The following is a 20,927-nucleotide window of genomic DNA, read 5'->3' on the forward strand; positions in this document are numbered from 1 at the left end:
CTGGCTGTTTATTTGAGCCAATTATTTTTCTCATGCAGGACCTGCTCTATAAAGGAAGTGGTGCGGGGCTTTGAGATCTGAAGCTAGCTCCATGATCTGTTATGTACCTACCGGGAATAAGTGGTTCACAAACCCGTCATTTTGAGTAGTGCTAAAAGAACACTGCGGATATCTCTCCCTTTCAGCTGAAGATCAGAACAATTCTTTGTTCAAAAAAAATACAACCAGAAGCTCTTGCTGGGGAAGAACTTTGGAGAAAGTGAGGCCCTAAAGGGATTGTAATAAAATAGCTCCCATTATGTGCCAAGCACAGATCTATGTATCATCTCTCTTCTTAACCTTTGGAAGGTATCTTAGTCCTGACTTTACAGGCAAGGCAACTGAGGCCAAGAAGGCTATGGGGCTTTGCCAGTAAGTCCCAACTAGTAACAGGCAGAGCTGGACTTTGAACCTGGGCAGAATCCCCCGACTCCAAATATGATGCGTCATGTATTTTCCACTGGACTGAAGTGAGTTTATTAAGACCTCCATCCATCATATCTTTTCCTACTTAAAATATAAAGCCTAAGATTGATTTTAATGGCTTCCCCCTTAGTGCAAAGCATAAAATCTTCACACCTTACCCCAGCCTGCTGGGGCCCATGTGAGGCAGCCCCAGCCTACCCGGTCAACCCCTTTGTTTCCACTCTCCCGCTCAGCACTCCAGCTACACCGTCCTCACTCAGTAAGCGAGGACGTGCTTTCCTCGGCTGGGAAGTTCTGCCTCCCGTCGCTGCCCAGCTAGCCAGTGTGAATCTTTTCATGTGTAGATCAAGTACCCACCTCCCCTCTGGTCTTCTTGCACTCAACTATTCATCTTCATGCCTCTCAGTCCAGTAACTTATAAGGCGCAGGAGGGCAAGCTCTAGGCTTTGTTCACCAGTAGATCTCTGTGCAGTAATAGGTACTTGACACATAATGGATGGGTAGACGGGTGGATGGATGTGAGGGAGGGAGAGAGGGAGGAAGAGGAGCTGAACCACCAGGCCGCTCTGAGAAGACAAAGAGGACGTGTGAGGGTGTGGAACCTACCAGTGACATCCACCTACCTCGAGCCATGTCCAGTTCGGTGCATCTCCGGTCAGGGTTGGTATGGACACGACACTTAAACACAGCCCCAGGGGACCTCACTGAAGCGCTGTACTTGGACTCTGCCTTTGGTGCGCCCACAAGAACCCTGCACATCCAGAAAAAAGAACATTCTGTCACAAGCCAGTACCAGGAAAGAGGAGGCTGGTGGTTAAACCCTCACCCAGCCGGGGGATGCTGCCTGAGTGCTCCCTGACAAGCCACACCCCACCATTATCCTGGGCTTCGTGGCCCAGGGGCACAGCCTCCTGCAGTGAACCTGTCAGATGTTCTCCAGGCACGTTTAAAGCTCAAGACTGGCTGGGAGCACATACAACCAAAGGGTTCATATCTAGAACCTATAACAGTCCTATAGACGTATAGGAAAATACAGAGAGCCAACAGAATAGTGGGCCAGATATTTGATGAAAGAAGATAACCAAACGGCCAATAAACATATGACAGGATGCTTAAGGACATTAGTTATCAGAGAAATTCAAGTGAGATACCACTTCACGCCTACTAGGTGACATCAAAAAGACCTCAAACACCAGGGGCTGGCAAGGATATGGAGGAACTGGAACCCTCCTCCACTGCTGGGGACCACTTAGAGAACCTGCCTAAATGCCTAAGAAAGTGGACCATGGGCCTTACCAGAGGACCCGGAGGTCCCATTTCCCATACCCCACAGAAATGTATATGTGGGTCTACCAGGTGACATGGTCTAAAAATGTTCCCAGCTAAAAACGTTGTGGCCGAACACTAGAGGAGACTCAGAGGGTCTCCCTGTGCCAGAGCGCACAGGTAGGTGACGGCACAGAAACACAACAGCATTCTGCACAGTGATGAAAATCAACGAGCGAGCAACGGTGGCCACTCGAGGAAGCTCCGGAATACAGCACTGAGCAACAGACTCAGGCCCGGCGGGCTCTCACTGTCTGATCCCACTCATCTCAAGTCCGAAGCGGGTGGAATTTAGCTGGCGCTAGAGGTCGCTCTATGGGTTACCTCTGGGGAGAAGGGGGAGTGGGGGGAGGCTGCAGCTAGGGAGAGGGGACTTCCAGGGGTGCTTATGATGCTCTGTTGGCAACCTGAATAGTATCTGCACAAAGGTGATGATTCCCTGAATTGTGTACATGACATGGGCACTTGCCTGGATGTGTGTGATACTTCAGTTAAAAAAAAAAAGAATTAATAAAAAGTGGGAAATTTGGAGATGTCATTTCTCTTCTATGTCCCCCTCTTCCCCTTGCTCCCCACCACACACAAAGCATGTATATTTAGGGAGATATAGGAAAGAAATATCAGGAGGGTAGAATTACAAACCACTTCCTCTACCCCAATGCCAGCCAGAGGCAGAAGCATTCCCATACAAACGGGGACAAGAATGAAGCCCTTCGTCTTGACCGGGAGGCTGCTGTGGGGATGGGCTCTCCCTCACAGGGCCCCTCCCCACCAGAGGACAGGAGTTAAGAATGCTAAGAGAACAGAAGAGATGCATTCGGGGCTGTGTGGACACAGGACATGGCAGGAAGTGGCCACAGGCTTCCCCGCCAATGTTACAGAAACACTTGTGCCCTACATGTTCATGTATCATTCCCAGAGAGCAGTCAAGCGCAGAGCTAAAGTGGAGAACACTAACGGTAGTGTCACGCACAGTGTGTGCTGAGCCACTGCCATGTGGAAAAGGGCTTGTAAGGTGAGACTCTGAACAAGATCTACACCTGTGTCCACAGAGTAGGAAATTCCAAGCCACTGCTCCTTCCGTCTGGCAGCCTGGAAAGGGGAAGCAATTCTCCTGGAAAGGTACCAGGCACATTGTGCAATAAACTAGCCCCTACTGGCCCTAGCATAGAAGGCACTATCCACTATGTGTCTGTGGGAAAGCAATCTAGCAGAAGCTAGAATGACCCCGGACAGCCTCCCCAGAGACATGGGAAGCTGGCCCAGGTTTCCTGCACTCCGTCCTGAAAGCTACCTTCACCTTGGGATCATGACCTTCACCCCCAACTTAGCTGCAGCATGACATGCTCCCTACCCAGCTCCCTCGCTGAAAGGAGTGGAGATCTAGCTGTCAGATAATGGCACCATGACCTTCACCCCCAACCTAGCTGCAGCGTGATACTGCTCCCTCCCCAGCACCCTGGCTGAAACGAGTGAAAATCTAGCCCTCAGACAACAGAAGTCTGGCACCTTCGGATGGACCCGCCGCAAAGGCTGAACAGCCACACTAATCGGACTCAGAGACATGGTATGAGGTTCATGAAAAGACACATGGATCCCATCTTAACTCCCGCTGCCTCCAAGCCCAGTTCCTCAATGCCCAGAACACAAAGGATCACTGAGGACACATGGGGCCAGGGAAACCAACCCTTAGTGGCATGTTTCTTTCCAGATCAGTCTGCTCTTGAGAGTCTGTACTTGATTCTGAAGAGCACAGGCCCCTCAGTCACACGTCAGCTCCCACTCCTGCGGCCTCGCACAGTGGGCCCCAGCTGCAGAACCCCCAGGCAGCGGGGCTGGAACCCACAGCCTTCGGGAATCCCAGCAGGCACTTTCCCACACGGACCAGACTAGGGCAGCTCAGCGGGCTCTTGGCTGCTCTAACTCAAATGCACCATGACACGCAAAACGAAACTCCAGTGAGAAGAAAGCCACATTAAGGGATCAATTTCCCCCCTGGCTTCTGGGGCTGAGCTTCAGAACCACCAGGGCAAGCCAAGGGTTGCCCTCGATAATGCCAGTTATGTTTTCACAGGTGAGAAGAATTAGCAGTCTGACAGGTCTAAACGCCCGAAACATCCACGGCCTTTCCACATGTCAGGTTGTAGGAGCCGAGGAACATAAAATGCCTTCTGCACTAGAAAAACCCCAGCGGGACGGGGCTGGGTCCAAAAGTTCCCACAAATGCCTAATTTACATTAGCACAGCGAATAAATGCCACTTGCAATTCATTTTGTAAATATCACAAAAATTAGACAAAGGGGGAGAACTATTCACATAGCAAGGGAGAGAAACAGCTGCAAGAAACAAGCTAGTTTTTTTATCCCAACCCCGCAAAAGGCACTGGAATCCTGATCCTGACAGACAGCCCACTGCACTAAATTCACTGACCCAGGCTCACAGATTATCCAGGGAAGGGACCATGGAGCGCTGAAATACCAGGCGATGCTCCTGCCAGACCAGAGCTGAGACCCACAGGGGCAAAGCTTACACCAAAACCTAAGGTGGCAAAAGGATCCACAGAATCGCTATTCCCTTCCAGACCTGAGGTCCTCAGGGGTTCGACCAATGGCTGACTGGGCACGGATCACAGCGCTCAGGGTCCAACTCTTCATCAGCGGGTCGCACGAGAAGGTTTCTCCCAAATCCTTTGTAGTGGGAAATGAAGCAAGAGATAAGGGGGTGTGTGCACACACATATGTTCTCCCTGGGGTGGCACAGTGGAACAGGAGCTTGTATCTCTGTGTTCACAGAGGGCTGTGGCTTCCTCCGCAGCCTGGAGCGGTTCTTTACCCAGGCCTCCCTCCAGCAAGACCGCGGCAGCAGGCCAGCCGGCCAGCCAACCAGCCCGTCTCCTCTGAAGTGAGTTCAGCTGGCTCTCTGCCAGGCCGATCCCAAGAGATGAGAGCATGCAACCGCCCAGAGTTCAGGACAAACCACCATGAAGATGCCGTCTGCCTTTTCTCTCATCGTTCTGAGTTATATCGAGACAGCCCAGCCACTTCCAAGATCTGCTCCCCCCCACCCAAATCTTCCCTGGTACTCTGGACAGGACACTGAGATGTTTCCTTCCTTTGCACAGTTAGCATATAAAAGGGCCCGGGTGGCCCACCAACAGGCTCCCATCAATAAATCATCAGGCTGATTCAAACCTTGGAGGGCTACTTCGAGTGTGGTCCTTGGTCCGGCAGCCTGGAGAACACCTGGGAGCCTGAGGGAGATACAGAATCTCGGGTCTCAGCCCACAGAGTCAGAACGCACGTGTACCAGCTCTCGGGACGACATGCCGCCTGAGAAGCACAATATAACCACTTACGCTGATTACAAATCGTTGTGTTCCCTTTGGGGCCAGTGTGGACGGATGACCCTCCAGAAGTGAGACTCTCCTCCTATCCCAGCCCCAGTTAATGCTGCTCTCACACTGCGAAGACTTTTCAGAGCTCTCTCCTTAATTCACAAATCTAGCTTTCCAATTATAAGGACAGCCAGGGTGTATTAGGCACTTGGAGTGTGCACATGCTGGGTGAGGCTCCTTCAAGGCAGAATTGCATTTAATATTCAGAGCAATCCCATGGAAGGCACTATTATGCCCATTTTACAGATGAAGAAGCAGGTGGCCAAGGGCCGACATGGAACAACACCCCCAGGCCCACAAAGCACGGTGAGGTGCCACAAGGCAACACGCACCCTAACAGTCACGTGCAGTGTCCACGCCCCTATTCTGCCTACCCCACAGTAGCCAGAGAACAGGAAACAAGAACCAGCAAGTGTGAAGTGACCAGCCCCTGCTGCCAGCCACCCCATGTGATCTTGCCAGAAAAAGCCCTCATGAGGCTCTGCAGATGGCTCCCGGGTTAGAACTTTGATTGGGAATTTCTGTCATGCAAAGGACTGGGGTTTAAAATAGAAAGAATCCCTTCACTCTTCCACATCAGGCTGCATATTGATCAGCTTCTTGCTTTTCTAAAATGGGTACATTGCTGACACCATGATGCCCAGAGGTTTGCCCCTCTCGCACACTTGTCTGGAGATGGGGGCCCACCTGTTCATCAGCCCGCACCAGTCACGCTCACTGGTGGTCCCATTTCTTGCTCAAGGTAACCCTTCTGGGCAGCTTCTCGTGCACCTTTTACTAAGAGATCATGAGTTACACCACTGGTAAGCAGCAGAGCTTGGATTTAAACCCTGGGCATCCACGTCCAAGGGTGTCCTCTTTCCAGTCCTCCAAACTCCCTCCTCTTATGGCAGTTTAAACACCATTGATTTTTCCAACATGACCACCTCTTTGGTGGGCAAGTGTGTGGGCAGGCTGGCTACAGAGACTCCACACCCACCACCCATCTGGTTTGAACCAATTCCTCACAGCAGTAGAACAAACAGCAGGTAAATTCCCCGGCTAGCAGGTGACAGAAAAGGACCACGATGCCTCCCTAGGGAAGGCTCCCATCCTACCCACAAATACCACAGCCATGGTTCCTAGGGGTGAAATTACAGTGTGATCCAGGAAAGCAAGTGGGCACTGAAAACCTTAAATGCATTAACTTTACTTTTGTGCATTTGAACCCAAGCCAAAGCTTCACAGACACTCATGTGTCAGTGACGGGAGTGGAATTCAATCACTGCGTGTCCCATCGCACTGCCTGGAAATCCCAGGAATCCCTTCACCTCCCTTAGTGGGCAAAAAGCAGCCAAGACTTGAACAGAGAGAGGGCTGATTGGTGCTAGAAAGTCACGTCTGACCGCATGCAACCCTTCACTCCCAGAGAGGAGAGACGCTCCCGGGCCAGTGTTCACCACCTGGAGCTGGTGAACCTGGAGGGACTCAGAAGCTCCTCTCTTTACAGTTGGGAAAACTGAGACTCTGACTCAAACCACGGGATACTCACTCATTTTAGGGGTTTTAAACTAACAGTTCCACTTGAATTCTAAGCTGTGAGGGCAAGTTACTCAGGGGGGTAAAGTGCAAGAAGCACAGTGGGGTTCAAGTTCTTCCACAACTACTAAGAAACTTATCTGAGGTCACATAGCTTAACTACTCTGGGCCTCAGGTTTCTTCCTCTGTAAAACAGGAAGAATCAAAATACACCCAGTAAGGGTTCTTGCAAGGTTTAATGTTTATGAAGTAGCTAGCACAGTGCTTGATACAGCATTGGTGCTTGGTGAAACAGGAGACTGGTGAGACGAGGCCAAACACCTTAGCACCCAACTCGTTCCAGCTCCCCCACTTGGCAACACTCCCAGGAGCTCCTCAGAACCAGGAATTTCTTCAGACCCTCTGCCGAGCTCATAGGAATCCTGGAATGATTAAGACACTCTTACCACTAGCAGCAGACGACAAAAGTAGCCATGATTCTCCATCCTTCCTGCATCCACGTCCTTCTCCATGGGTCCCTGCAGCTTCTTCCATCAGGATGTTCAGTCTATTTCCATCCTCCAACCCCCTGAATGGGGCTGGGCCCCATAACTTGTATTAGCCAAATGAGTGTGACAGAGGGGGGCATGATTTGACTTCTTCTAGCTTTGCTTTCAAGAGACCATGCATCCTTCTGAGTGCTCTCTTGGCACCCTAGCCCAGCCACCACGTGTGCAAGCCCCCGCTGCTGGGGGATAAAAGACACGTGGAGATGAGACATCCCAACTGAAGTCATCCTAGACCAGCCGGCCAACCAGCCCACCCAGAAGCTGACAGCAGACACATGCATGAGCCCAGCTGAGAGAAGAACCACCAGCTGAGCCCAGCCTAAACTGCCAACTACAGATTTACAAACTAAGACGTGGTGACTGGTTTAGGACACTGAGGCCTCAGGTGGTATGTCACAGAAAACAGATATGTCATCATAGTAGGACAGACCCCTTCTGAAGGGACCTGGGCTGTGGCTCCTCCACTGTCCACCAGCTACCCCAGAGTCCAGCCCGCTGACCTAGCTCTGCCCCTGAGAACCACTGCTACTGCTTCTCCAGCTCCCCAGTCTCCTTCCCTTCCCCCAAAGAATCTTACTGCCAACCAGGATGACGAACTTTTACTCAGGGCGCTGATATGGGAAAGGCCAGGTGGGGTGGCAGAAATAGCCATGAAGAGTGTGTCACCTCCTCTGCAGCTCCGTGACCTTGGGCAAGTCCCCTGGCCACTCAGCCCCCTCCCCTGCATCCTTACAAGATAATACAAATGCACAGTCCCTTTCCCAGGACAGCAGTGAGGCACAAAAAGGAATGGCAAATGGCAGGGTGTTGGGGGAGGGGGTGAATCCAGGATGGCCCAACTTTTGAGAACAGGTAGGGGTTTCTACCTGCCAAGGCCAAGGACAGAAATGCTCCCAGAAAAAGCCTGGGGGCACTATTCCTTCTTCCTTAGGAAATGGATACCCTGGACAGGGGCTTGATGGGGGAGGGGGCAGCAGCAAGGCTGACCCTGAGAATAGCCAGACAAGCATTAAGTCCACCTGGGTCCAAATCAATTTACTTGCTGAGTAACCTTGGATTTGGCTTCTGCACCTCAGAGCAGCCCCACTGCCTCAGAGTGACCATGAACATGCCTCCTCTGGGATAGAAAGTACTCCCAAGGGCTAGCAATAGTATTTTTATTCTGGGAACTTTAGGTTGGAGTAAAGAAAGGGAGGGAGGGGCGCCTGGGTGGCTCACTGGGTTAAGCCTGTGCCTTCGGCTCAGGTCATGATCCCAGGGTCCTGGGATCGAGTCCTGCTTTGGGCTCTCTGCTCAGTGGGGAGCCTGCTTCTCCCTCTCTTTCTCTCTGCCTGCCTCTCTGCCTACTTGGGATGTCTCTCTGTCAAATAAATAAATAAAATCTTTAATTAAAAAAAAAAAAAGAAAGAAAGAAAGGGAGGGAGGGAGAAGGGTATAATCCAAGTGCTGAATTAGAGAATGAAACAGGTAGTTTCCATGCCCAACAGGGAAAGAGCAGCAGCACGGGCAGGGTCCCCCTCCTTGGAGAGGCATGAGCCTGCTGGCAGCCCTGTCAGGGACTGAAGTATCCAGTATCCTCAGAGCTGCTGCCCTGGCCAGGGCCTTGGGTCCTAGCAGATACACTGAGAAGCGGCAGCTGGAGAAGGAAGCATTTTGAAAGGGCCAATGTTCTCCTTCCCCAACTGAGAGCATCAAACAATAAAATCCAAGAGAGGCAAGCTACAGACCTCCGAGATACTGGAGTTAAAACCATGGGTGCTTTCTTGTGATAATCTTCTTCTCCAAGAAGAGCAGGTCAACACTTTTACCTTTATCCTTTTGGACTAAAATTCTCACCACCACCCCTGACCTTAGAACTATAGACTTACTGCTCAGATTTACATGGCCGGGGATGAGGGCCAGGGCTCCCCACAACAGGGGTGGCCTCCCACTTGCTGAAAGAAAGCAGCATGCAAAGCTCTGGGATATAAAATCCCACAGGTCTCCAATTAAAGGAGCCATCTCAGAGCCTTTCTGGAAGCAGGTAGGATGTAAATGCAGATTTATGGAGAGCATGACCAAAATGTCAGAGACCACACAGAACATGTGCATCTCACAGAGAACTCTCATCCATGCCTGTATTGAGTATGGACATTCCAATTTTGGCAAATGAACAGAGGCATCAACAAATATATTGAAAGCACTCCTGTAGCATCTCAAGTCGGGATGAAGACGACCCTTAGTTCACAAGGCCAGATCAAAGAAAAAGAACTACTGGTATTTTCAAGGGCTTCCTATGTGCTGGAGGTGGTGTTCCCGGCTTTGCAGACATCCCCTCATTTAAGGCAAGAATGAGATGAGGGAGAAACTATTATTCCTCTCTTCCAGTGAGCCGAACCAGACTCAAACTGCTGGGCCTGGAGGCCTGACAAACGTCCTTGAGGCTGAAACAGCTAAACGGGGGCAGGGCAAGCCTACCTGCAGGGACCACCATGCACTTATGCATCTCGGCAGCCCCCCCTTTAAGACCAAGAAACCATAGGTTTGGTTGTTGCTGGGAAATCAGGGGCCACAATGAAGGCAGAGCCAGGAAGGACCCAACTCCCTGGGTCTGGAACATCCACCCCCTAGGACCCACCGGGGTGGGTAAGAAGTGCAGTCCCACATTTTGGAATATCCTGCACAAGGCCATCTGTGCTCTAGGCTTTGCACACACTGCAGCTTCGGAACACCAGGCAGTCCAGACAGTGTAGGAAGGGCCACCGGGCTTCAACGCACCAAGAGATGTGTGGACATGGAAACCAACAAAATTGGTTTTGTGGTTTTTAGGTTCAGATTTTGGGGGACACAAAGCATCCTCTCTCACACATTGGTGCACAAAGTCTGACTATGTGGGTTTCTTTGACAAAGTTATAAATCCAGGGAAGAGTCCTGAACACTGGCCGCCACAGCTACCTTCCCCATCCCCTCTCTAAATAGAACTTCTTAAATGGGGATGAAGATATGGTAACAAAAGTAGCCCAGAGAGGTTAGGATGGATACATGGAATATTCCAGAATGTGCCATCTTTCCTAGGACACTCTGTCTTACCCTTACACAGACGTAGTATGAGAGCAGGCTCTACAAATGTCCCTAGTGGAATCTCTGGGTCCCTGTTTCCTCGGTGATCAAGCATCTCTGGAAAGCAGAGCCCCGGTATCCCCTCACAGGTGGCCAGTGAGTCACACATGAGTACCCCACAGGGAAGCTGCCACTGTAATAAATCCAAAACTTTTCCTACAAAGCCAGGCAGGACAGAACCTCATGAGACAAATGCTTGGATACCGTGAAGCCCCAAATTCAGACTCCTGACTCTGTGAGAAGCAAAGGCAGACACCCCAGCTCTGCCACTTTGGCCATGTGACTAGGCAAACAACACGTCCATGTGTTAGTGTTCCCCTCTGTGAATGGGACCAGAATGACAACAAGCTGAGCCTCCGGAACATTAAATGAGCTGATGCATCTAAAGCGTGTGGAACAGTACTCAGCAGGTGCTAAGTACTCAACAGGCCTGGCTGCTGCCACCATGTTGCTTCAGCTGTGAATGGAAACTCACAAGAGAAGATCTTTCTGCTCTCCCACAAAGCAGAAACTGGGGACCCAGGGAGCCTGTGGCTTCAAAGACTCTAGATTTTTCCCAATCTTGGATTCACTTTCACTTTCTAAGACTCCCTCTGGCATCATGCATACCACATACATACATAAATAAATGGAAAGTCGTGATAAAATACTTTCTTCTGCTTTGGTTGGACACCAATCCACCTGGCTTACTGGTCTGTGTTTCACAGGGTACCAGGAATGAGGTCCTGCGGCTCCCTCTGGTCAGCAGCTCATCAGCTACCTGATGGTTCAAGGTAAGGGGGAGGACTCTCTCCCTCCTCCATCCTTTACCTGTGAAATTCCTGAAATCAGGAAGAGGCACCCTGGGTATCAGCTGGCAGCTAGAATGCTCTGGAGTCTACTTGAGGCCAGAATCCTAATTCCAGAATCCATGCTGACCCAGTGTAACAAGCAAAGGCACAGATAATCCCAGCCACGACTGCTGGCCAAGGAGCACATCTCATACGTTCCTAACAGCAACTCACAAATGATGGGCTCCATGTGCCACCTGCCAGTCAGCTGCAAGGGGGCAGTCAGCTGACAGTTCCCAGCCACAGTCCCTTCAGGATGGCCAGAGCAATCAAGCTGAGGCCACACTCCTCCCAGGCAGGCATAGCCAACGACTGATTACGATTTTGGTGAGGGGAAGTTCCCTGTCTAGTTGATGGACACCCTAATCAGCTCTACAGCACAGTCTGAGGCTCTCCCTAGCCAGTCCTGCTCCCTGCCCCCTAACTTTCATAGCCCCCCCACCCCAACACTTCTCTTGTACTCCTATGTCTACCTGAGCATCCCAGAGGACACCCCCCGGATACAAGTCCCCAGTCATTGTGCACTGATCACCTAGGCTAGGGCAAGCTGTACACAAGGTAACTCCAAGCTTCAGTTCTCCAACCAGCAAACTGGAAACCACTCACCAGCTTGTCCCAAAGACTCAGCTAAAGACTAGGATGCCTGTGAAAGCCTTGACCTCTTGTAGACAGATGCCCAGCAAATACTATCCCATGGGATTATCAATTTTTTATTTCTTAAAGTTACAGCTTCCTCCGTGGATTTCTGAGAACATGATGGCTGCTTTTAATACACACGAAAACAACAGTTTCCCTAGACAAAGCACAGTAAGAGTTATCAGAAAAAGACCATTTCCAGACCAGCTGCAAGTCAGCGGGGAGTCGGAGCTGGCTGGGACCCAGCTCTTCACACCCTCACACCCAGAGCTGTGAGTGACTGGCTGAGAAGAGTTGTCTTCTTGCCCCAGAAGGGTCTCCCCTGGGCAAGACAGCGGCCTCTGCCCCTGCCAGCTTTCAGCACTAGCTCAGGAAACAGCACCCTTGCCAGCTTCTCCAGATCCTCAGGGAAAAACCCTGGAGACCCCAAGAGACACTCTCTGGAGCCCCTTAGAGCTCAGGTCTCACATACATGCCATGCCTTCCTGACAGCTTGAGAAATCAGGCTCTGCAGGGAGATAAGAACCAGGAATAAGGTCTGAAAATGCCACTTCCAAAAATCCAGATGGGCAAATGCAACCACAATTCCACCTGAAGGCCTGGCACAGGCCTGAAGAACTCAGCAAAGACACCCACCGTGCAGGTTAGGAGAGCGCTCACTGCCATTTCCGGATGTCGCCTCACAAAGACGGGTAGCTGGGGACAGCAGGGCCCATGATCCCAGGGTCCCCCTTCTACAGGTTTTACCTTTACGGGGCAGGGGTCTCCCCCTCTTCCCCTCTGAACTGTGCCTGCCCAAGGACAAGCTTATCCCCCATCGGAGCCGACAGCTTAGTTTTTGCCTGGGACATCAAACTAGGACCCCACAATCCCTTCATGTGTCAGATGTGAGTGGCGTCTTCATTCCTGAACCTTCTACCTTAGCAGACAAGGCTCTTCGCTGTCTGACAAGGGAAAAGGCAAAGTCGTCAGCCTCTCTGGCAGTCCAATATTAATCCTAACTAATGGATTAATTAATTGATTAATTCCCTCCCTACCAGAGGGAGCAGCAGGACCTCATTCCTGGTACCTTGTGAACCACAAGCCATTATTAATCCTGAGCTCACTCTAAGCGCCTCCACTTGTTCTGATACACAAATGTGCCAAGGGTTGGCTTTTCCTTTTCCTTCTACCCTCATCAGATCTTGGTCTAGCCCTTTAAGCCTTAATTCATTGCTCTAAACCTGCACTGTCCAGAACTCTCTGCAATGAGTGTCTTGCGTGCTGTCCGGTGTGATGGCCACCAGCCACAGGTGGAGACTGAGCACTTAAAACATGGCCCGTATGACTGAGAAACTGAATTCTTGATTTTATGTGGTCATAATTAATTTTTATTTAAATAGCAATCCATCTGGCTAATGGCAACGGCACTGGCAGTGCAGAACCGTCTAGCTCATTTTAATTCTCAGCCTTAATGTGAGCAGAGAATGTTATGTTCTCCTGGGCCCTGAATTACCTCCTATCTCTCACCGAACGATGCTCTGACAGCCCTAACAGAGCAGAGAGCCGGCGCGTCTTCCATTTCCGAGCACTTGCTCTGCGCCTGAGCACAGCTGTCTGGATGTGTCCCGGGAGATGGGGCAGGAAGCACGTCGCCAGAGAGGAAGCCAGTGCACCCAACCACCTCAGACTCCAGGGCGTCTGGGGCAGAGAGGAAGGCGGCGGGGAGGGGTGTGAAAGAAACCCACTTTGGGGGCTGGACGCTAGCCGGTCTCATTTATTTATATCACAGGGTGTTACAGTTGTCTGCCCCGCAGCTGAAGAACGGGTACGCGTGTAAGCAAAGGGGACAGACATCGGCTTTGTCCGTGTTCCCTGGCACCTACTGCCCTTGCTCAAAGGGTGCAAGAAGACCCGGGTTGGGGGTGGCGGGGAGAGGTACAGGCGAGGAAGCCAGCTCTGGCAGGAAGACACCCTCTGAGTGTTGTTGGAAAAAGACGAAACTGAGTCACGTGCACGCTTGCATCCAAACAGATACAAATGACATCTGTAACACTGTCCAGGATAGTCCAGTCCACCTGGCCACAGTGACAACTCACACCGCCTAGAGGGCAACAACAGAGGGACCAGGAAGAGGGTCTGAGCACCAAATGCTCAGTATGCAACAGTGCAGGAGCTGTGTTCAAGCCCCAGGGTTTATAAAAGCAAGGTCACCCCCTGCTCTTACTGAAATCTCGAACTTTCTGACCTGTGACAATTTTGGCTGAAAAAAGGCACTGACAGGTATGCTTATGGGATTCAAGAAGAAATGCTGGCTCTCCCGGCAGGGTGCACACACATGCTCTGTGAGGTGTACCTGGGTTCCATGTTAATGCCACAGACCACCCCCTCCCTCCACTCTGCAGAGCCCATGCTGACCCTGCTGCCTGGGCTCTATCCCCGTCCCCGTCAGCACATTCTTCTTGTTCCTTACCCTGCCTACAACAAATCCCTTTACCTGGAAAAAGCAGGAAGCCAACTTATTAAACCACTAATACTGAATTAAGCTAAAGAGTAATTTCCAGAGAAGAAAGACACCAGATACAAGGTTTAATTAACATTTTCTTTTCAAAGTTTCAGTGTGTTACTTTTCCTTTTCATGTCGATCACTTACTTCCATTCTGACTACATTCATGATCTTTTTAGTTCCCCTTACATAGACAGCTAAGCTCCTCTCAGGCATTGGATTAGCCCCTTAGCAAATCACTCAAACTTCAGGGCCTGAATTAATGCATTTCTCTAAAGTACACATGTTAACTTCACTGGCACTTAGTAAATGCATACAAAACACCTCAAAACCTCCCCCTCTCTCTGACCCAGCAATTCTAAGCCCAGAAATTTATTCGAAGGAAATAATTAAGGATGTCCGCAAGGCTTTAGTTACAAGGATGTTTACCCCTGCTGTTGTTTATAATCATGGATAATTGGAAACAACCTACGTGTCCCTCAAGCAGGGCTAAAAGATGCAGGGCCCTGGGACTGCCTGTTAGGAAGAGACTGACAATCAGTCGCTAAGTCAATCAAACAGTCCTTGAGCTAAAATTAGAGTAGAGACATAGAGGGTAGATCCAGACTCCACTGAGCCTAAGTCTTGTAAATACAGGGTGACTATGTTTAAGAAAATACAAAATTAGGACTACAAAATTCAGCACAGGGTCTTGGTAGGGGCCCATGTGAGTAAGAGGCCTTTAGTGGAAGTTTCATTAGCTCTGTGGTAAGTCTAATCTTGAGAAAGAGAAAATAAAGAGAAAGGAGGTGAGGCTGGACATCTACTGCTTCAAGAGCTGCACCTTACAAGTCTGGGCAGTGTATCAGCTGAGAATAACATTCAAGGTCTAAGACAAAAAATATTGGGGGGAAGGGAGAGAAGAGAAAAGGATACGGAGGAAAATACTTAGAAAAAGCAGCAAGAGCACAGATAGCAAGGACACAGCAAAAACTATAATGAAAATTAAGACAATGTGGGGCCAAAAAAGAAAAAAAGTTGCTTTAAAAAGATTTCCATCGAGTTTGGTCGGCCCCTGGAAAACTGTCGGGACAAGTCCTCAAATGGGAAGACTAACATGCTCAAATGCTCATATTGAGACTGGAGAGGGTACTTCTGAACCAGCACCCTGGCTGTGATGGGTCCCTTTGGGCCCTGGAGATATCTGCCCCACATCTCCACTGGCACCAAGGCCACATATCAGCATTACCTTCCAGTTGCACACCCCGCCTCCCTGGATACCCCGGGTGCCAAGCTGAAGGCCAGTCGGTCGTTTCCTACAATTGCCGAACCTATACCAGTCACGCAGCTTTTCCTCATCTCCCTTTTGAAACAAAGCAGATTCTACTTTTTTCCTATGTCAAACTCGCTCTTGCCTTTCCCACCTCCCACCCCCAGTTGTTCCCCACTTAGAACAGCTTTGACGTGTGGCCTGTCCAAATCCAGGTGATCGGGTCGTGGCACTTTTCCTGTGAGCTGAGCCACATCATAGAGCCCAGAGGCGCCCTAGCCCGTGCAGCTACAGATCCCACACAGTGCTCCAGCTGCACTGCCTGCCTTTTCCTACAGAGCCCCCCGCCCAGAGAAGCCCTTCTATTCCTGACCCACTCACCCAACATACTTTATGCCAAGGTCACACAGTCCAGGAGCCTGGGGCGGGGTGAGGGCGGGGATGATTCTGGGATGCGTTCTCCAACCATTCCGGCTGCATTGTCTACCAAATCCAAAGCCCACAGTGAACTCTGAGCAGGCTGGACATGGAAAAGGTGTTCAGCCTGCTTTGCTTTAAAAAGGGGATTTAGCAAGGCAGAAAAAGACAGTCTGGCCTTAAACTCGGCAACGGGGAGAAATGGTAGGGAAGGAGATGTAGAACTGGACAGGGGCTACACAGGACTTTACAAACTGGTTCTCTTGGAGGCAGTTCTCCTCAACAAAGGATTGCTAATGGGCTGGCCAGTCACAGAGTGTCCCATACCGTACCCACTTCCAGCAATGCTTCACAACTCAGTTCTACAAACTTACCCTTTCCATCAGCCTCTGTTCCATTCAGAGCAGTGACTGTCTCACCCAGCTGCATGCTGAGGGCACACATTACAGACCTCGCCTTCCTAACGTGCATCCCCTAAGGACACCCACACTGGTGACCACACAACAAAACCGACTCCAGACTAGTTGTCACCCTGCGCTCACTGGGACATGACCTTGGACAAGGGAACTGTCCACGGCCTAACTCTCTGATGAGGAGGTGACCCTTGTGTGCTGTGGGATTCCCACTTGCCCAGGGAAAGGGTCAAAGAGGGACCAAGCTCATCTCAGAGCTTCTCCTCAGGGGCTGGGGACACAGCCCGTGCCTCTTAGCTGATGGCCCTTAATGGGAAGAACTCCCAAACTTCGGGATGCTTGGGGAGCAACTAGATTCCTTGACGTTACAAAACCACATCCCTCTGTTAAAACTTCAGGTGCTTGTCTCCAGGTCAGAGGACCCAGGTGAAATGAGGCCCAGGCTGTCCCAGAGGTCACGCACCAGGCTTGTCACTCAGGGTCCTGGACCATCCTCCCTTCCAGCATCCTGGACCCTCTCCCCTCACTTCCTCAGGAAGGTATTGTAAGGAAGGAGGAGGCTTCTGGACCACAGTGTGCCCCTCGGGCTGCCTGACACTCACCTCTGGGAAGCTCCACTCCTCCCTACATACACAGCCTGTCCCCCTCAAGTCTCAGGTCTCGGAGTCACTGCACTTCCTCGGCGCCGCGGAACGGAGGGTGGGGTGTCACTAAGAGCTCCCGGACACTGAGGAGTCTGCGTGCCCGGTCTCTTCGGGCCTGGGGCATTCGGCTGAGGGCCCCGGGGGCAGAGGGGCCAAGTTTCTGAGCGAGCGAGAGAGCCAAGTCTCCTCCGGCTGGGAGGCCGAGAGGACCGCTCTCGGGGTTCTCCCCGCGCAGGCCGGGCTGGGACCGCGGGGAAGCGCCGGCCCCGCCGCCTCCAACCCCAGGCGCCCACCGCGACGTCTGCCGGACGGGAGACCGGCGTCCCGCGCCCTGGCCGCCTGTCGTCAGCGGCCGAGCTGCGCGCCGCCGAGACATCCCAATTTCTCCCTCGGGACGGCGGCTTGGAGGCGGCCGGAAAAGGCAGCGGCGGCCGGCGGGGGACCGAGGCGGGGGCGGCGGCCGGGCCGGGGTTGCGGGGGGCACTCACCAGCGCGTGTTGTCGTGGAAGTGCTCCAGCACCGCGTAGCCGAAGAAGGAACCGGCGGGCCCCTGGAAGCGCACGGGGCGCTGCGGGTCGAGGTTGTAGGCGCCCGCGGGCGTCCCCGCGGCCACCAGCGCCAGGAGCAGCGCGCGGAGCCCCCCGGCGCCCCTCCGCGCCGCCGGGCCGCCCATCCCCAGCCGGCCGCCGCCCTCCGCTGTGCCCCGCGAGCAGGGCGCCGAGCGCGCGGGCGCCGGGGCCGCGGGGTCCGCCGACGGCCGGGAGGCTCCCAGGGGCGGGAGCTCTGCGCTCCGACGCTGGCTGGAAGCGGCGCCGGCCCGGGGGCGGTAGGCAGAGCGGACGCGGAAGGCGAGCGCAGGGGCGGCCAGGGGCGGGCGGCGTCCTCAGTCCGGCCGAGAAGTCTGCGCGCTCGGAGCTAGCGGTCCCGGCCCGGGCGGTGCTGGACTGCAGAGAGGCGCGCCCGCGGGGTGGGCGGCCCGGAGGCTGGCGCTGGGACGGCGCGCCGGCGCCCTCTTCCGGCCGCCAGCCCATCCCGGGAACTGCCCGCGCGGACCGCAGGAGTCGTAGACCCGCCGGCGGGGGCGGGGGGGATGGGGAGGAGGGGCGAAGGGGGGGGCCGGGACTGCCGCACCTCCCACCAAGTCCCGGGGCCCCAGCCGGGAGAGGTTTCCAGAATCCTCCCCGCAGCTGCGTGTTTGGCCGCCCTGCAGGGGTCGCGGGGTCTCCCGTTCCCTCTCGGTCTCACACCCACCCCAAGGACCAAAGGAAGCCGGGTTAAGGATTGAGTTTATATTCTAGCGCTGCCCACGTGCAGCCCCTTGACTGGGTTGCGAGCCAACCTAGAGAAGAAGCGCTCAACGATTGCCACCTGGCAGTCGTTGATGACAACCAGATCCACGCGGGAGTGAACCCAGCACCCTTCCCTATTCCACTCACCTGGTCTCCTACAGCATTGATCCACCCCAGCAACATCCCCATCACCTGGGATCCTGTAGGAAGCGCACACCTATAGGTCCCTCTCCAGATCCGACGAATCAGAAGCTCTGAGGGTTGGCGCCCAGCTGTACGTGGGGAGACAGGTGAAAGTGTGATAAAATGCACATAATATAAGACTTACCATCTTGACCATCTTTAAGTTTAATGCCATTAAGTACGTGTAGATTGTTGTGCAGCGACCACCACCCATCTCTAGACCTTTTCTGTCTTGCAAAACCGAAACTCTGTATCCATTAAACAATAACTCCCCATTTCTCCCCACCCCCAGTCCTTGACAACTGCCATTCTACTTTCTATGAATTGCCCTCCTAAATATTTGGGAGTGGAATCATATGTGGCTGACTTTTTCCACTTAGCACTTAGCTCTTTTTCCACTTTTTCCACAACGCCCTCAAGGTTCATTTATGTTGTAACAGGTATCAGTACTTCCTTTTTTAAGCCTGAATAATACCGTAATACATGTTTCCTTTATCTATTGATCCCTTTGTGGCCATTTGGGTTGGTTCCACCTTTCGGTTCTTGTAAATATGTGAATAATACTGCTATAAATGAATGTATGGGTACATTTACCTGTTAGACATAACTGTCTTCAGGTCTTTAGGGTAATTGCCCAGAAATAGGCTTACTGGATCATGTGGTAGTTCCGTGTTTAATTTTTTGGGGACCCGCCATAATGTTTTCCACAATTGCTGATCATTTTACATCCCACAAACAGCGCACAAGTCTAACTTCTCTATGTGATCTTAACAATTGTTATTGTCTGGGTGTTTTTTGTTTGTTTGTTTTGGGAAATACATATGTATGTAGTAATCATTCTAATGGGTGTGAAGTGGTATCTCACTGTGTCTTTGATTTGCATTTCCCTAATGATTAGTGGTGTTGAGCATCTTTTCCTGTGCTTGTTGGCCATTCGTATATCTTATGAAGAAATGTCTGCTCAAGTCTTTTGCCCATTTAGCAAAAGACTGTGTTTAACGATGTATGATTTTGATGGGTGCTAAAGTTTGAGAATCATACCATATCAATACCACATTAATACCATATCAATATTGACACACCTTTATTTTCCTCAAGCAACTATGCCCTGCAAACCATTAGAAAGCCTAGTTGTTAATGAACCCATGTTCCAAAAAATCCCTAAGTTACAATAAAGGCTCCCCAAGGAAAACAAAATGAGAGCTCCCCCTCTTTAACCACATGCTCCCAGCTGCTTAAACACATATCAGAATCGACCCAGGGTCCCAAGGACCCCAATGATTGCAGGAAAGAGTGAGAGGAAAGAAAGGAACACTATCATTTATTGAGCACCTACTATATACCAAATACTTGACACATATTATTTTATTTCATTCTTTCAACATCCCTTTAAAATAAGTACTGCTATCTCCCATTTTACAGATGAGGAAAGTAAGATGGGGGCATGGCAATTAACTACCATAAAACATACAATTTTGAGTAGCTGAATTGGAATTTGAACCTCAGTTCTTTATGGCACAATATTTAGACTTCCCAGCTCAAACAAATAGTCTCCACATCTCAGAAAGTAAGTACCTTTAAAAAAAAAAAAAAAGCCACAAAATTAAACAGAGAAAAAGTTGGTTTTCATCCCATCTCCCCAAGTTTGTTTCTCCATCTGAGGTGCCCAGACTCACCAGTAACACCCCTGGCCACGCAGTCACCTAAGATGAGAACCCAACACAAAATTCTGTATCTATTTGTCTCCCACACCCAGTTCAACCAGTTCTGCTTATTCGAACCCCTCAAGATATTAAACCCATCACCTCGTTCTCATCTCTACTGCCTAGGCTTTGGGTCAAGCCCTTGTGTCCTTGACCACAGTGTCATAATTATTATGACATTATATTATATAATTGTATATAATATTATATATGTTTATAATAATTATATTTAATATATGGATATAATTATAATTATATAATTATTACAGATCTGTAGTAATGTTCCCCTTGTCATGCTTGTTATAGGTAACTTCTGTTTTTACTTGTCTTGGTAGGAGCTACTAATTTTTTTAAAGATTTAATTTATTTATTTGAGAGAGAGAGAGAGAGGGTGTGTGCACGTGTGAGAGAGAGCATAAGCAGTGGAGGGGGCAGAAGGAGAAGACGATTCCCTGCTGAGCAAGGAGCCTGATGCCGGACTGGATCCCAGGACCCTGGGATCATGACCTAAGGCAGATGCTTAACCCACTCAGTCACCCAGTCACTGCAGGAATTACTAATTTTATTAATCTTTTTAAAGAAACAACTTTTGACTTGGGTGATTGTTTTTTATAACACCTTCCCCTTTTTTACTTTAAGATTTTATTTGATCTCTATTGCCTTCTTTACTATTTCTAATAATTTCTTTGGATTTAATTTGTAATATATTTTTCTAGCTTCTTGAGACA

The 20,927-nt window shown here is 51.0% G+C and overlaps 1 protein-coding gene across 4 annotated transcripts in view; it reads right to left on the bottom strand.

Moving 5' to 3' along the window:
• Positions 1-17,697, bottom strand: part of ITGA9 (integrin subunit alpha 9) — a 326,717-nt gene extending 309,020 nt beyond the window's left edge. For 2 of the 4 annotated variants that reach the window (XM_059390569.1, XM_059390567.1), the window contains exons 1-2: positions 17,513-17,697; positions 1,089-1,216 (exon numbers count right to left, since the gene is read on the bottom strand). In XM_059390569.1, the coding sequence (XP_059246552.1) occupies positions 1,089-1,216; positions 17,513-17,697 (313 nt within the window). Of the gene's footprint in view, positions 1-1,088; positions 1,217-4,374; positions 4,466-17,512 lie in introns of those variants that run through there. The other 2 variants (XM_059390568.1, XM_059390570.1) reach the window with 2 other exon arrangements.
• Positions 17,698-20,927: the final 3,230 nt, after the last annotated feature.

The sequence above is a fragment of the Mustela nigripes genome, chromosome 2 (assembly GCF_022355385.1).
Source record: "Mustela nigripes isolate SB6536 chromosome 2, MUSNIG.SB6536, whole genome shotgun sequence".
Taxonomy (NCBI): Eukaryota; Metazoa; Chordata; class Mammalia; order Carnivora; family Mustelidae; genus Mustela; species Mustela nigripes.